Here is a 16,517-nt window from a genome sequence, read left to right on the forward strand (position 1 = left end):
CTAAGCCTCTCAACGCCCCCTAAAGGAAAACCCATAGTATTGTCCGTTGCAAACATTCAAGGAAGGAGGGGGTTCTCGTAATTCTCGCGAGAGCACATTTTGAAAAGTGGCGCTTTCACCGTTATTCAAGATACACGGCTCAAGATCGATTTCCTTCAGGTATGACGAGGATTAAAGTGTTTTTTTTCTTCATAAAACCTCTTGATAAGAAATTACGCAGATACACTAGCAAGGATGAATGTTCTGACAAATTTGTAATTTGTTAAAATGATAATTATGAGATAATTCGTCATGTTTTTGTGTTGTTGCTAACTGTCGGTGCTAGCGAGGCGGTGTCGCTCATTTTATACGCACAAACAAATGTCTGTTTCACTTAGGGAAACTGATTTTTAATCCAGCAATTTCATCTGCGCTCTTCGTGCATGTGTTTTGATTTGTTGTGGGATTACTATACATCTTGCTGTGTGGTATATGCTAGCTTATTTAATGAATAACTCTTTATTTAGATCATTAAAAGTGTCCAATGGGTGGAGGAAAGATCAGGTAACGATTCTGTCGTGCTGAGTTAACGTTATCCGACATTTGCTGTGACTAATTAACTTTAACCTGTGGAATGTGTTATTAACGGCTAACGCTAAAACAACTAAAAACCAAATACATGTTTAAGCAGGTGTCATTTATATACTGTGTTTCATTTGGGTATCGGTCTGAAATTAATGGGTGTTTGGGTTTTGTAAACGTATATCAAATATCATTCATTCACACCAGAAGGCTGGCATGTAATTTGTTTTTGTGTCTTAGCAACATCAACATGTCTGGAGACGCTGATATAGAGATTGAAGAGGCTTTCCGGCGCGCACAGAAAGCTCATAATAACAAGGCAAAACTTGTTGCCAGTTTGAAGACCAGATACGATAAGGTAAAGCAAATGTGTCATTATGTGAATTTTGTAGTGTACATTATCGTCAAAAAGTTTGGGGTCAGTATTTGACAGAAATAAGTGCTTTTAATCAGGAAGAATGCATTAATTTATTTAAACAAAAGTTTCAAATAAATATTGTTCTGAAAAAAGTATGAAAGTTTCCACAAATATTGAGCAGCATAACTGTTTACAACAATGATAATAATGAGAAATGTTTTTTGATACCAAATTAGCATATCATTAGAATGATTTCTGAAGGATCACGTGACACTGAAAACTGGAGTAATCGCTGTTAAAAATTCCACTTCCATCACAGGAATAAATTACACTTTAAAATATATTAAAATATTACATTTATTTTTAAATGTAATAATAATTCACAGTATTACTGTTATTACTGAATTTTTGGTCAGATAAATGCAGCCTTGGTGGGTTTAAGAGACCTTTCAATAACATCAAAAACCAACCCCAAACTTTTAAATGATAGTGTAGGTGCATGGGATATATTCCAACATGTTGTCTGTCTGACACATTAAGCAATCTTCTGAATAAGAGATTGTTTTTAATTCTTTGTGTAGTTGGAAGAGAAGACCGAATTCCATGAGGAGTTCATACGCTGCCTGAAGTATGCCATGATCATTTACACCCGAGAGCCAGCAGTGGAGAATGTCATTGATTTTGTCACTAAGTTTGCTGCGAGTTTTGAAATGCCTGTTAATGAGGAGGCTGAAGAGGAGGAGGAGGAAAATGATGACGATGACAATGAGTTTTTGAACTTTCTGTTCAACTTCCTGTTGGAGGTAGTGTCACTCATATGCAGACATTTGGGTTGTGGGAAAAATCATACATCATAGTGTACCTTTGTTTACATTAGATTTCTTATCCATCTTTTTCTCTCCCTCAGTCTCATGGTGCGAGCAGCCATGCAGTGCGGTTTCGTGTTTGTCAGCTGGTGAATAAGTTGCTGGGCAGTTTGAGTGAGAATGCTCAGATCGATGATGATCTGTGTGATAGGATCCATGAAGCCATGCTGGTCAGAGTCACAGACAAATACCCTAATGTCAGGATTCAGGCAGCACTGGCCATGGCCAGACTCCAGGATCCCAATGACTCCAACTGCCCCACTATTAAAGGTACACTGAATGCTCATACTCACACTCACGCTAAAGGACATTGAGCTACAGTCCCTACTTAACATGTTAACGTTCAATATTGATCCTTGAGTTTTCAAGGAATGTAAATTTTAATTAAGGTAAATGTGATTAATTCTGTGTTTGTAGCATATATTCTGCTTTTGGAAAATGACTCGAACCCAGAGGTTCGACGTGCTGTGCTGTCTTGCATTGCTCCTTCGGCTGCTACGCTTCCTAAAATCTACAAGCGCACCCGGGACGTCAAAGAGAAAGTCAGGAAACTTGCTTATCAGGTAAAAATGTTGAAGAAAATGCCAAACTGATCAAACCTGCAATGAAAGTTAACAAATAGTAAATAGAGGTATTTTTGTGTTTGTTTTTTTAAATGTGAAAGTCTTTACTGTCAGTTTTGATCAATTTAATGCATCTTTGCTGAATAAAGGTATTAATTTCATTCATTTGTTAACAGTAGTGTATGCAATAAATATGTGTTTATGTATGTGCCTCAGGTACTGGCAGAGAAAGTGCACATTCGAGCTCTGAGCATCGCTCAGAGAGTGAGTCTATTGCATGAAGGCCTCAGTGACTCTGCAGGTAAGGAAATTGTGATGTTTGTTGATCAAACTGTCTAAGAATCCAATTGTACACGTGTATTACAGTTCATGTGCATTGTTTCCTAAAAACGAAGTCCTCTAGGCACAGACAAGTTGTTTACTAGATGACAACTGGATCATTAAAGACTTGCACACAGGTTTCTACTAATAAAAACACCCCATTATGTCTTCCCTTTCAAATCCTTTTTACTATCAAACATCTTACTGCAGTGCCTTTGATAATATCAGACAACAAACATGTTTAATACAAATATTTGGCAAAGTATCAACTAAATGCATCTTAGAATTTTTAATACCTCTTAGAATTATTGTCTTGTATTAAGCTTATATACTTATTTATCTTACAGTTTTGTATCTTATATTCTTTATGCTATGCTAGCCTTGTTGCTGACAGGGCGGTAAGAGTTAATAAACAAATCATGTCCATCTCCCTTAGACTCAGTGAAGGAGGTCATCAAGACCCATTTGCTGCCTGCTTGGCTTCGCTTGCTGCAGGGAGATGTTTTGCAGTTGCTGCACAGACTGGATGTAGAGAACTGTGCAGAAACTGCTGTGACTACCTTACATGCCATCTTCTCCATGGCAACAAGCTCTGATGAACTCCTGCAGAATGGTATTAGGCTGGATGAGAGGTCAGTTACTTGAATCTAAAAAACAGTACAAGCATACTTCAGTCACTGCAGTTTTGTGACAGAATTCAAACCACCAAAATTTCAAAACACGTACATGTGCCCTGCCCTTTGTGTGTTCATTTGGAATCTTGGAAAAGTTTTAATGAAAAGAGGGGAGGAAAAAAAAAAATGGAAATTAGAATATTTTTTTTATTTTCACTGTGCTTTGCTTTCTGCTAACAGTAGAAGCATAGTAATTTCAGCCAGAGGTGTAAAGATTACATGAAAACCATATTTGAGTAAAAGTACAGATACCTTACAGCGAAAATTACTCTATTACAAGTCACAAGTAACCAATTCTAATACGACTTGAGTAAAAGTCTTAGAGTATCTGATTTTAAAAGTATTTTACTCATGCTGAATCTAGGCTCAAAGATGCACTAGTCCTCAACACCTAAGAGACTTGCCAGTCAAAATAAACAATTGATTTGTTAGATGAGAAATATTTATTTTCTAAAATCAAAATAAATCTGAACACCTCAATATTGCAATAAATCAAGGTTGACACAACAGCCTCTTAAACGTCTACAAACTCTCAAATCTCAGTTAAGCTCAAGTGCACAAAAAGGCCATAAGGAACCCAATATCCTTTAAAAAGGTCTTTTGTCAATATAGTGGATAAATAAAATAAGTAAAATTAAATAGTCAAAGTCTACTTGCGCTGGATGTGCTGATTTCATCCTTATCACCGGCTGCAGTCATGACCTCATCTCTTAAATCAAACACCTGTGATTCAGCAACTCACTGCTAATGCACTCGCATTCATGTAAAGTAGCCTTGTTGACAAGTCTGGGTGAGTAAAAGTAGAATGCACAAGATATAGTACCTTCAATGCCCTTAGATGGCGATAACGCTTCTTCATAGCAGAAATAAACTGCTGCAGAAAAAGTTAGGTGCCATGCAAAATGTAATGTGTAATTGCATTAGTTATGTTAATATTCGATTTAATAATGCAGTGTGCAATATGCTTTATCAAGTTACGAGTTGCTGCACACTGCCTGCCAGTATATATGCATTGGGCAATTTTCAGCATTAGTCTCATTTCTTAAATATGTATGTCTCTCTGTACAGGAAACTAATTACTGTAGACTCCCTAACATGTGAAAATGTGTTGTACTGGAGAGCATTGTGTGAGTTTGTCAAGAGTAGAGGAGATGAGGGTGAGGAATTACTGGAGAAGTTACTTCCTGAGGCAGCCATCTTTGCAGAGTATCTATACAGGTGAATGTGTGCTACACTTATGTTTCTTGTAACACTTTTAATTGGGTTAATTATAATTCTTCCATTTTTGATTTTTCTTTTTGAATTCAGTTTATATTGTCAAACATTTGCAAATGATAACCCAGCTAAATAAGGAAGCCTTTTTGTTTCAGCTATCTAAAGAGCATTTCTCAGCTGTCTGAGGAGCAAAGAGCTGATATGACACAGCTTGAGATGGTGATGACCCAAGAGTTTGTTGGACAGCAGCTGATTCTGCTAGTCGGGTGTCTGGACACTTCTGAAGAAGGCGGCAGGTCTGAGTTTTCAATACTCTGATTTCTTGCTGATCAGTGTAGAAGAAACATCCTAGACTTGTCTTCAGTTCTTGATAGTCCATTTCCTCCCTTCATGTCTGTATTAAACACCTTTTAAAAGGCCGTTTTATTTTTTAACTGCATGTTTAGTTTACATTAAAAATGTAGGTATCACTTTATTTTACTATCCTGATTCCCATGTGCATACTATGTACTTATTATAGTAATTGCAATAACTTGGTAATAACTAGGTACTAACCTTGAACCTACCCCTAAACCTAACCTTAACCCATGTAGTTACCTTATGTTACCCAGTACTTTCTTAGTAGGGCTGGACGGTTATGGCCTAAAATCAAAACCTCGATTAATTGAACATTTTACCTCGATTACAATTAATAAACGATTATTTTGTTTGTTTTTGTTTTTTGCCCTCATAGTTCACTGACAATGTTTGTACTGTAAATAGCATTGACTGTTTAAAGGTGGGATATTTTTTCCTATTGAAAGAATGATCTGACATAGCAGCTCACTTTCAGCAGTTATTTTATCTATAGTTCATAACATTTCTTACAGATTTCTGCTCGTTGTAAATCAGATAAAGATAAATTAGCACAGTACCAGTACGTAATGAGTGATTGCATGTGTAAATTAGTCATACCATCTCTCTAATAATTGTGAAGCTGTGGGTTGTAAATAGTTCCTTCAAAAATAGAAAAATATATGCTATAAGTTTTGAGTTTCTAAGCTACTTTAGTGGTAAATCACAGGACAACGCTGACAACTAGTTTCTGCGTTCCTCTCTGTGCGCGCGATCTTCACGTTTTGCGCAGCTACTGTTTGTATGAGTGTTTGTGCCACATTGCAGCTGCGCAAGCACGGTAGCTCGATATAATACACATCCGATCATCTACAATCGCTTGAATGTCCAAACTGTCAAACCTTAAAACACATACAACTGACAAAGTTTAGTGAAGATGCAAGGCTCACCGCTCGCGCGCCGTCTCTGTGTGTTGACTCAGCGTTCACCTCTGTGTTGCTTTTGATGCCACTGACTGGACAGGGTAGAGTCATGTGGCTATACACGCAGTATTATGTTTTTAAGGGAGACATATTAACAGGATTAAAAAAACAAAATAACCGACATGGGAAAATTAAGTCGGTCAGAGGTTCTGAATTTCGGTTTCGATTACATTTCGATTAATCGTCCAGCCCTAATTCTTAGGTAAATACACTGTAAGGACATGTGCAAGTACTGTAAAATAAAGTGCAACCAAAATGTGTTAGTTTTAATCTTGCCATGAACCGTTGTAGGAAGCGCATGGTAGCAGTGCTCCAGGAGATTCTGGTGATGCCCAACACACCCACGTCTCTGATTGGTCTGCTGGTGGAGAAACTGATTGGCATTCTACGAGATGACGCACAGAAAATTCAGATGGTCAGTCCTTGTGGGAACATCATACTCTTTTTTTTTTTTTTTTTTTTTTTTTTTTTTTTTAAATCATCTGTTTGTGGCAGCCTGGGATTGTCAGTGTAGTCTTCTCAGATGGAGTATGTTCTTTTCTTTGGCTGTGTCAACGTTGAAACTGACCTAAATCGGGTGTCACCAAAAATCTGATTTAAGTATTTTTCACACATGCAACAAGATTAATCAGTGACAGATGGCTGAAAAAACGTAATTGGTTGATTTATGTAAATGTGACCTTTGAGATCTGCCAATTTATGCAGTCAAGTGTCTCTACAGCAGTTCACTGAGGGTTTAATTGTTATGTATGTGTGCGTTTATTTTAATCAGGTTGCTGAAATAATCTCTGATGTGAGAGAGCCCATTTTGCCCATCTCTGAACCTGTGGATGAGAATGAGAAACGCAGAAAACAAGTTAGAGTGAGTAAAACTTCATAAACCACTGGTTAGTGGCATCAACCTATTGCATTAGATTGGCATTTTAAAATATTTTTCTATAGCTAGCTGAGGTGCGAGTGCAGATAATGGAGGCAAAGCAGACTCTAGAAGAGTGCATCAACTGTCAGGACTTCAGTCGTGCAGCTGAGCTGAAAGACTCCATCTCTCAGCTGGAAGAGCTCAAGAACCAGCTTGCTCTTGAGGCTTCACAACTTGCTGAAAATATCAAGGAGCAGCGTGTGGAGAAGGTACAAATTTACAAGGATAATCACATACATATTTATAAAAAAAAAAAAAAAAAAAAAAAAAAAATTAATACATTCAGCAAGCAAGCATTTGTTTAATAAAAAATGACAGTAAATACAATTTATAATGTTTTAAATAAATGATGTTCTTTTGAACTTTTTTTATTAAAGAATTCTGAAAAATGATGCATCACATGATGTATCACAAAAATATTTAGTAGTAGTAACTGTTTTCAGCTGTTATTAATAAGAATCTTATTTGAGCACAAACGGCATATTAGAATGATTTCTGAATGATCGTATGACTGTAGACTGGAATAATAGTTCAATAATTAACAATAATCATGGTAATAAATTACATTTTAAAATAGTTCTTCCAACAAATATTTCCTGATACATTATTAAAATCAAAAGTTGTATTTGTTAACATTAGTTAATGCACACTGTGAAGTAACATGAACAAAGATTAATAAATACTGTATTGCACATTGTTAGTTCATGTTAGTTAATTTATTAACAGGGCTCGAAACTAACTTTTTTACTTTGTAGCAGCTTCAAAAAGTTAGGAGTATCAGCAAAAACATACCAAAAACCCACCGAAAATTAAGGGTGCTGAAGCACCACAACTACAAATTCACTCTCCGACAGTGTGTTTGTTTTTGTTGTTTTTTTTGTTTTTGTTTTTTGTGGATGGGTGTTTTGGATTAAAATTGTTCAATGTTCAAATTGTATCATGTGATCATTAGTTCATTGTTAGTTAATTGGTCAGGCAGTGTCATAAATGAACATTACAGGAGTCTTGGTGTCACATTTTAGGTGAACACTCTGGCATAGTTGACTCCATTAAAGTGCATGTGCATATTGACAGCAAGCCTTACATTGTGCTTAATTTAAATGTAATTCTAACATAATGTTATCGCATGTCATGTGTATTTTCCCCAGAGTGATCCAGAGACTTTGTTGAAATGTCTGACGATGTGTGCTGAGTTGTTCAAGCAAATGAACATCAAGAGAGGAATCTGCCCTACCATGAATGCTCTGATAGAGTCACTGGTACTATACTCATTCATAAAAGCACTCACATTAATAACCATTTCCTGCTTTTCTGCAGTATAGGAAAAACCTGGGTCTGTATGGCGCTTTTATCACAAGCCATTTTGGTTACTGAACTTTGTACACAAATTAGTGCAGTGCTTAACTGGAGCTGCAGCTAAGAGAATATAATTTTAAAGTGCTTTTTCATTCCTAGATATTGCCAAGTGTTTCCAACCCTAACCCTGCTGTGCGTAACATGGCTGTCATCTGTTTGGGAACTGCCGCTCTCCACAGTAAAGACCTCGCCAACACACACCTTGTGCTGCTCTTGCAGGTATTTAAAACACTTGTGTTAAAGATGACCGAATTCACTTCGTCTTGGAAGCTTGGAGATTATTTTTTTGTGTGTGTTTTAGATCACACAGCTAGACGAGCCTAAAATCAGGATCAGTGCTCTCCGAGCTCTCATTGACCAGCTCCTGCTCAATGGCCTTAACATCCTGCAAGACAAGCCTACTCCTATCTCCCAGGCACTTGACTCACCTGACTCACCAGACAACAGTAACGGACAACCTGACCAACAAACTGAAGAGGAGAGTACCGTCCAGAGCATTCTGAAGATGCTTTCAGAATTCCTTGATAGTGAGGTACTGCATATCCATTATTTTAGGCATTTTCATATGTTAAAGGTACACTATTGGAACTTAGGCCTCGCTATCACCAGTAAAATGTAACCCAACAGCTGAAAATATAAATTATTATTAGAAGCCTATTGTAATAAAGGGACTAAGAAAAAAAAAAAAAAGTTTTGTACTTGAACAAAAGTGAAATTGACAGATTACATTTGTAATTTTGTTGCACCTTTTAAAGTCGGCATGAAAAGAATGTTCAGTTTTGACTTGAAATTGCTGTTAACAGCCTTATGTGAGTGAACTGTTAACATTACAGTTTTATTCACATGTTGAATCAATGCAGAAATTTTCTGCCAACTCCTTGAGCTGGCAACTTGCTGGAGCTGATTGGCAGGCATTTTGACAATGTGCCCTGTTTATACATGATGTCCAGATGGTGTAAATGTACTGCAAATTGTACCAAATGAAACCTATTTGACATTTTTCAGATCTGTGAGCTCCGCACAGAGACGGCAGAGGGTCTGGCCAAGTTGATGTACTGTGGGAGAATCCTAAGTCCAAAGCTGCTGTCCCGTTTGGTGCTATTGTGGTACAATCCTGTAACGGAGGATGACCAAAGACTACGGCATTGCCTGGGGGTATTCTTACAGCTATATGCCCGGGCCAGCAGGTATACATGTAGGGAGATCCTCCCTCGCTTGCACTCAAAGCATTTACGTGATTTTTTTTTTTTTTTTTTCTTTTTTTTTCTCAGTTTAATTAAAGGTGTAGTTAACCCAAACTCGCCCTCGTTTATTTTAAACACACGTGACTTTCATTCATCTTTGAAACACAAGTGAACATTAATGAAACCTGAGAGATTTCAGTCCCTATATTGAAAATCCATTCCACCAAAACTTTAATGTTTCAAAAGGGTCATAAAGAGATAAAAGTAATCCATATGAATTGAGATGTTTAAAACAAGTCATACGAAGAAACAGGATCACTTTAGCCTTTTATTCGCATATAAACAGTAATCAACGTGCACACATAGAACACATCAAATATCAGAATTTAAATTTTTGGGTGAACTAGGGTTGTGCCGATACACAATGCCAATGATGATAGCCAGAGATATTGCCGATGGCAATATTACCAAGACTATAATTGGCTCGTTCTCCTATTCATGTATTTTATTATTATTATTATTATTATAAGGCTAGTATTATTATTAAATTAATATTAGAACCTACAATTCATTTGCCTTCCCTAATTTCATAACATCACCACATAACCACACTTGTGACATCATTGAGGAAATGTTCTCATCTCGTGTTGAAGTACTGTCAAAATGCTGCATCTGTAATAGCATGAGAGGATATGTGTCTGTAAATTTCCTGCTGACATGTTGAAATACTCCTCAGTATTTAATGAGTAATTTAATGACTAAAAATTACCCCCCCCCCCCCCCCCCCCCCCCCCCCCCCCCCACACACGATAATATCACGTATCGCCGATCTCACAGGCTGACGATAGGACGATATGAAAATGGATCATATCGCCCAACACTAGAGCTAACCCTTTAATGTAATATGTATGTCTGAATTATTATAATGCTGCCATTCCATTAAAGACTGTTGTAACAGCACAGCCAGATATTTACAGTTCTTGTAATTGTTGTACACTAGAGCAAATCAAGAGTGTGTGGAGGAGAGTTTTCTGCCAACCATGAGAACTCTGTTCAATGCTCCTGTGACCTCTCCATTGTCTGAGGTAGACACATCCAATGTGGCTGAACTGTTTGTTGAACTAACACGACCCAGCGCTCTTGTGCAACCTGCTGCCATACAGGTACTCTTAAACTTACATGCACACTTACAGAAATAACAGTAATGGGTTTTGTTCAAAGCACTTTAATATGTTGATATTATGTAAATGATCAAACATCTCTTTTGCAGGCTGTGTCTGTGCATGACTCCCTGGCAGTGCGTGTTTGTAATGAGATTTTGAGGGACGTTTCTGCTCCTGAGGTGCGTCTCTACTGTAAAACTCTCAGCTGGCTGGAGATTAACACTGAACCTGGACCTACCAACAACGAATTGCAACTACTGTTAAAAGACATTTTACAGGTATTGCTGTAGTTATGTCTCTTTAGTGAACATGTAAATGGTTGGAGAGCAGCATTGGATAAACGCAAAAAAACAACAGTTTAAGCAGAAATGGTTGAGAAATGAACGACAGTCTAACTGTAGGGTTTTTCATTAATGTACACAATTATTTATGATCCATCAAGTGATCACTGTCTCTCCGTCTTGTGTGTGTTACAGGAAGTGAAAGATAAGTACTGTACAAGGGTTATTGAGAAGCTTCGTAACCAACTAAATGGGGATCGTTGTTCCAAATCAGCCAGTAACCAGGACACAACTTTGCTTAACTTGGATGACAATACTGGAGGTACTAGCAAGCAAGCTAACCATTCTGTCACTAGGTTCAGAAATGTATCATGGCTAAGGGGCAAAAAAAAAATGTCCCCTTAGTGAAGATTTAATTAGTATATTTTTATTTATCCGTCTAACATTGTTCTAAGTCCTGTCTAGTTTAATATATGTAAGGGTTGATGGTTGACCTAATATTAGTTTTTCAGTTGATTCAGTTAAAATATTTAAAAGTACACTGTAACTTTTGGCCCACAAGCGGTTGAACAAAACTGCATGCATTTTGCAGAAGAACATTGTTTTGATAAAATATGGTTCTTTCTTATAACTAAAAAAAAAAAAAAAGTTTTTTTTGTTTTTTAGGATTACTGCTCAAAAACATACTCTACTATGTTTTAAGAGAGCCAGTTTACATGGAAAGGATCTTAAAGGGATAGTTCACCTCAAAATTAACATTTAATCACCCTCAAGTTGTTCTGAACCTGCAAGAATTTCTTCTGCTGAACACAAAAGATGATAATTTGACAGTTGATGGGCTTTATTGACTTCAAACAGTTGATGGGCCCCCATTGACTTTCATACTATGGAAGTCAATGGGGCCCTTTAACTGTTTGGTTACTGACATTCTTCAAAATATCATCTTCTGTGTTCAGCAGTAGAAATTCATACAGTTTTGGAATAACTTGAGGACGTTACTGTAGCTATACCCATTAATAGACATGGTACTTCCTTGAAAATAAATTCCAGCACAGCGCTACAGTAACCATAATAAAATGGCCCTTCACAATATATAATGCTTTACAATAGGGCTGCCCCCGATTAAAGATTTTTCTAGTCGACTATTAGTCCATTTATTTTAGCCATTAGTCAAATAATTGCACTTTTATATTAATTTAATTACAGTACTTCAGATTTAGTTTTAGAATTTTTATAGAAGATCAAATTTAAAAACCTAGTTTAACTAGTTCTAGTTATCTAGTTCTCGCCATGAATATAGAGGTAGCTTTACAGTACTTTACAGTACTTAAAAATATACTGATGAGAATACTAAACCAATACTAAGAATACGGAGCGTTTAATATATATAGGCTGAATGAATGCCTGAATGAATGAATGAATTTTTATAGCGCTTTACAATCATATTGGGGGTCTCTCCTCAACTACCACCAGTGTGCAGCATCCACTTGGATGATACGACGGTAGCCACAGTACATCGGCGCCAGTGCGCTCACCACACACCAGCTGCAGGTGGAGAGGAGAGAGAGTGATAGAGCCAATTCAGTGGATGGGGAGGCAATGATTAGTTAGGCTGGTGGAGGGAATTTGGCCAGGACACCAGGGTTACACCTACTCTTTTTACGAGAAGTGCCATGGGATTTTTTTTTAAAGACCAGAGTCAGGTTTAATGTCTCATCCGAAGGATGGTGCTTTTTACAGTATAGTGTTCCCATCACTAAAATGGGGCGTTAGGACCAACACAGACCACAGGTCACCCCCTGCCAGCCTCACTAACACCTTTTCCAGCAGCAACCTAGTTTTCCCAGGAGGTCCCCCATCCAGGTACTAACCAGGCTCAACCCTGCTTAGCTTCAGTGGGCAACAAGTCTTGGTAGGGCTGCACGATTAATCGTATTTTAATCGCGATAACGATATCTGCTTCTCTCGATTGATTGCTTCAGTGAAAGTGTCACACAGCCAGTCCAGGGTGTCCGCGGGGCATTAAAAAGCATTAAAAGTCATTAAATGGATTTTGCGAAAATTAAGGCCTTAAATGGAATTAAAAAGCATTACATTTTATTTCTACAGGCATTAAATTTTTTAGATAGTTTTGAAGAAAAATAATACTACCAGTTTATTTTGAATAAAACATAAATAATTAATAACTTTGATTTGCTGTCACAAAATATGTACATTGGTGTGATACGCACACGGAACCAGTTTGGTAATTGCCTCCGGCCGGTGCAAAATTGCCGTAACGCCGTTTTGGACAGCGGCGCGCTTGGACCTGTAGACAGAAGGTTGCATCAGTGTTGCCAACTTAGCGCCTTTTCAGACCCCTTTTGCGACTTTTTTCTAAGAAAGCGCGTTGTGACGAATATAGCGACTTGTTAACCTGATCTAGCTTCCGAGACCCCCTGGTACTACCGCACGAGTGCGAGATCTTGCTTTCCAGCCGCAGACGCACCTCTCTGGTTCAGCAGCGCATTCAGTTGAGGATGTGTGCTCTGTCAGAGAACAAATAAAATAGATACTATTGCTTCTAACCTGAGTGATCATTTTATGTGTACATATAGCCAAAATCACAGCAAATGTCTTTATCTTATGTGTATGGTGATTTTGTCAGACAACGTCTCAATTATAAATCAGGATTTTAGTGCTGGTTTAACATGTCAGGGCTCGAACTTTACTTTCCCGACCGGACAAGGTCCTGATTAATACCAAAAAAAAAAAAAGCAACTTGAGAATCACCAAAACGCAAGTATGACTGATTTTATTACATTTAGTGTTAGTGGCGATCGATAGTGGATAATAATAGGCTGTATAATGTACTGACGAGAACAAGGTTGCACTGTTGAGGCTCGCGCACCATCTCAAAGAGAAATGGAAACATGAGCGAAACGCACACAAAAAGAAACTCAGTTAAACATACTGCGGTAAAAATTCAAAATGCAGAGTTTTTATAACTTGATACTGGTAAGCAAAACCACACAACCAAGAATGCTGTTTTCCTAAATAAGCTACCATCACGATTAAAAACGTGACACTGATTTCATACAACAGTTCAATTAACAAGTAGTTAATATTAAGCCACTTTTAGAAGGAACATTGACTGTTTTTGTTCTATTTTATCAGCGAAAATAGTTTCAAACAAAGATCACAGCAGAACCAAAGCGCAACACTCGGCCGATTCGTTCAAAACGCTGAATCATTCAGTAACAAAAACAAGTCCATTTGAATGAATCGTTTGGATGAATCAATCAATGACTCACTCATTAAGACGGTTACTTGCTGCCACCTACTGGCGGTTTAGTTTCATTTTTAATAGTATAATATGAACGCAACACATTTAATTAAGCATTTTCCTCCCATAAAGCTTAACGTCGTTTAATGTACTAAGACAGTGACATTAAAATACCAAACTTATTAAACACTATACTAATAAAGCATACTATACAGAAAAATTGGTTTGTGCAGAATTTGATCTTTTAATATCACTTAGTATAGGCTACATTAAGTGACATTAAGCTTTTTCTTTAACGGTTTTCTATGGGAGGAAAACACTTTACGTGTAATTAAACACATTGCGTTCATATTCTGGGCTCATCTGCTTTGCTGTACAGTATGGTTTATTATGATGTTTATGGAGTTTGGTCTTTTAACATCACTGTCTTAGTACATTAAGCCACGTTAAGCATTTTAGAATGTCCCGTCGCTGGGACTTTTTTTTTATTTATTTTTTTATATATATATATATATATATAATATATATATATATATAATCAAAGAGCATCGTTCTTGCTTTAGGAATTTGCAGGGTAATCTGAATCTGTGGTTTGTCTCATTTGCAAATGAATTGTGTTGCTTTAAAAATCTAATGTGAATACAGATTACAAAGCGTTCACCAAAACCATGTGTTTTGTATTGATTTACCATCTAACGAAGTTATCATAGTTGGTTAAATGAAGTCGGTGTGCCACCTACAGGCCTTTTGGGTGAAGTGTATGTTGGTAAAGAACGTGCAAAATGACCATAACTACATTACCCTTTTTGATAGAATAATCATGATTAATAATCGTGATTATAATTTTGAGCAAAATAATCGTTATCAGTTTAACCATTATCGTGCAGCCCTAGCTACAGGGTGATATGGCTGTAATATAAACTATTCCTTGCTCAAGCGCACTAATTTATTAGTCAATTTATTTATTATTTATTAGTGTTTTCTGAGTCCATATTGGCTGCAAAGAGGTTGACAATGCTACTTCTCCATCTCCGCAGTAAAGTGAATGCGCCTATAGAGAGAAATGCACCTTTCATATGGATTACATAAGCAGCAAGTATTTCTTTTCAATAGATTTGTTTAAAAGTAGACATTTCAAGCTTTCTATAGATATTTCTCATGTCTGTGCGGCCTATATGCTGAGTTTCGTTTTTTTTTTGGTGACGCACTGCAGTTCAGGAAGACGGAGACGGCAGAAAGTGCATCCTTGTTTGTTTTCTTTTTTACAAAGACACAAGGTTTTCTTGTTATTGTGAGTTTACACACATAAAAGTAACTTTACAGTTTCGAATGATGTATTACTCTTATCTGTATGATCAAAAATGGAGTATTTTAAGTTGTTTCTGCTGTTATCAGAAAAAATGCAAGCGATCGTGCCCACGCCTCCATGTCATACAGGAAGCGTGCTGATACTTCAGCTTCCACACTCCGCACAAACACTTGGATATGCGCCTAGTAATAGTACACATTTATCTAGGTTAACGTTAGAGCGAGCAGCAATGTAAAGTTGCTGCTTGCATGTTTCAAATGATAAGCCATGTTTGAGGTTGATGAATGATAGGCAAACAGTCGGATTTCCTGCCCCACATACTGTAATTACCACAAAGAGCCGCCATTAAAGATCTGTCCTTCACGTTATTATTTTTTTATTAGTTTTCTATTAGGGGCAGCCCTACTTTGCCATATGTAGCTCTCTATTGAACAGATAAATTACAATGGACTCCGTTAAATACCTTACTCACCTTTTGATTAATAAAAACTGCATCCGTTTTACAACATTTCAAATCCCTCAAAACAGTTCTCGCCATATCTAAAAAAGCCAGGGCAATGTTGGTTCACATTTAATTATGAGCTCTGTCACATTCTCTTTTTGGCAGCAGACTTTACTTCTTTCAGTATATATATATTTTTTTTGTTTGTTTGTTTTTTAAACTGGTGATTCCCCAGAGGTTCGAGATTTAGTGTGTTCCATGTCAACCTTTCTCACTTGTGACAACTAACCCATGGCACTCCGACACCATACGCTCGTCAAAGTAGCCAGAGCAACTTGTTTACGGATATGACATATGGGCGAGTGATGTACAGTATGTATGCAGTTTCCTATGAAAACCATCCCGCCTGGTCTAAAATATAAACGCTTATAATAGGCTTACCATAGTGAATTTGGGTAAGACAAAAACACGTTGTGGAATAAGGATTGATGTATTGACTAAATTAAATTGGTAATTTTGAACAAAATAAATTACATATTGTACCTTTTTAAATATTTACATTTGTTTTAATTTTATAGAATTTATGTAATTTAATTTATATAATTATATACAATTTTTCAGTTGTAATTCATTCTCAATTAATTGAATTAAAGTATTGTAAATGGACAGTACACTATTTACTAAAGATAAAAATGCCATTTAAAATCCACTCCATTAATACTGT

The 16,517-nt window shown here is 36.9% G+C and overlaps 1 protein-coding gene across 2 annotated transcripts in view; it reads left to right on the forward strand.

The window, feature by feature from the left end:
- ncapg (non-SMC condensin I complex, subunit G) overlaps window positions 1-16,517 on the forward strand; it is an 18,977-nt gene continuing 2,460 nt past the window's right edge. The window contains exons 1-20 of one of the 2 annotated variants that reach the window (XM_051864234.1): window positions 125-159; window positions 507-543; window positions 802-919; window positions 1,501-1,722; window positions 1,827-2,055; window positions 2,203-2,348; window positions 2,565-2,649; window positions 3,106-3,301; window positions 4,412-4,561; window positions 4,714-4,854; window positions 6,166-6,289; window positions 6,647-6,736; window positions 6,817-7,002; window positions 7,942-8,052; window positions 8,249-8,368; window positions 8,451-8,681; window positions 9,155-9,336; window positions 10,334-10,496; window positions 10,604-10,774; window positions 10,973-11,099. In XM_051864234.1, coding sequence (XP_051720194.1) covers window positions 524-543; window positions 802-919; window positions 1,501-1,722; window positions 1,827-2,055; window positions 2,203-2,348; window positions 2,565-2,649; window positions 3,106-3,301; window positions 4,412-4,561; window positions 4,714-4,854; window positions 6,166-6,289; window positions 6,647-6,736; window positions 6,817-7,002; window positions 7,942-8,052; window positions 8,249-8,368; window positions 8,451-8,681; window positions 9,155-9,336; window positions 10,334-10,496; window positions 10,604-10,774; window positions 10,973-11,099 — 2,812 coding nt within the window. In that variant the 5' untranslated portion in view covers window positions 125-159; window positions 507-523. Of the gene's footprint in view, window positions 160-506; window positions 544-801; window positions 920-1,500; window positions 1,723-1,826; window positions 2,056-2,202; window positions 2,349-2,564; window positions 2,650-3,105; window positions 3,302-4,411; window positions 4,562-4,713; window positions 4,855-6,165; window positions 6,290-6,646; window positions 6,737-6,816; window positions 7,003-7,941; window positions 8,053-8,248; window positions 8,369-8,450; window positions 8,682-9,154; window positions 9,337-10,333; window positions 10,497-10,603; window positions 10,775-10,972; window positions 11,100-16,517 lie in introns of both variants that reach the window. The other variant, XM_051864242.1, reaches the window with a different exon arrangement.

This window comes from Ctenopharyngodon idella, chromosome 1, assembly GCF_019924925.1.
Source record: "Ctenopharyngodon idella isolate HZGC_01 chromosome 1, HZGC01, whole genome shotgun sequence".
NCBI classification, from domain to species: Eukaryota; Metazoa; Chordata; class Actinopteri; order Cypriniformes; family Xenocyprididae; genus Ctenopharyngodon; species Ctenopharyngodon idella.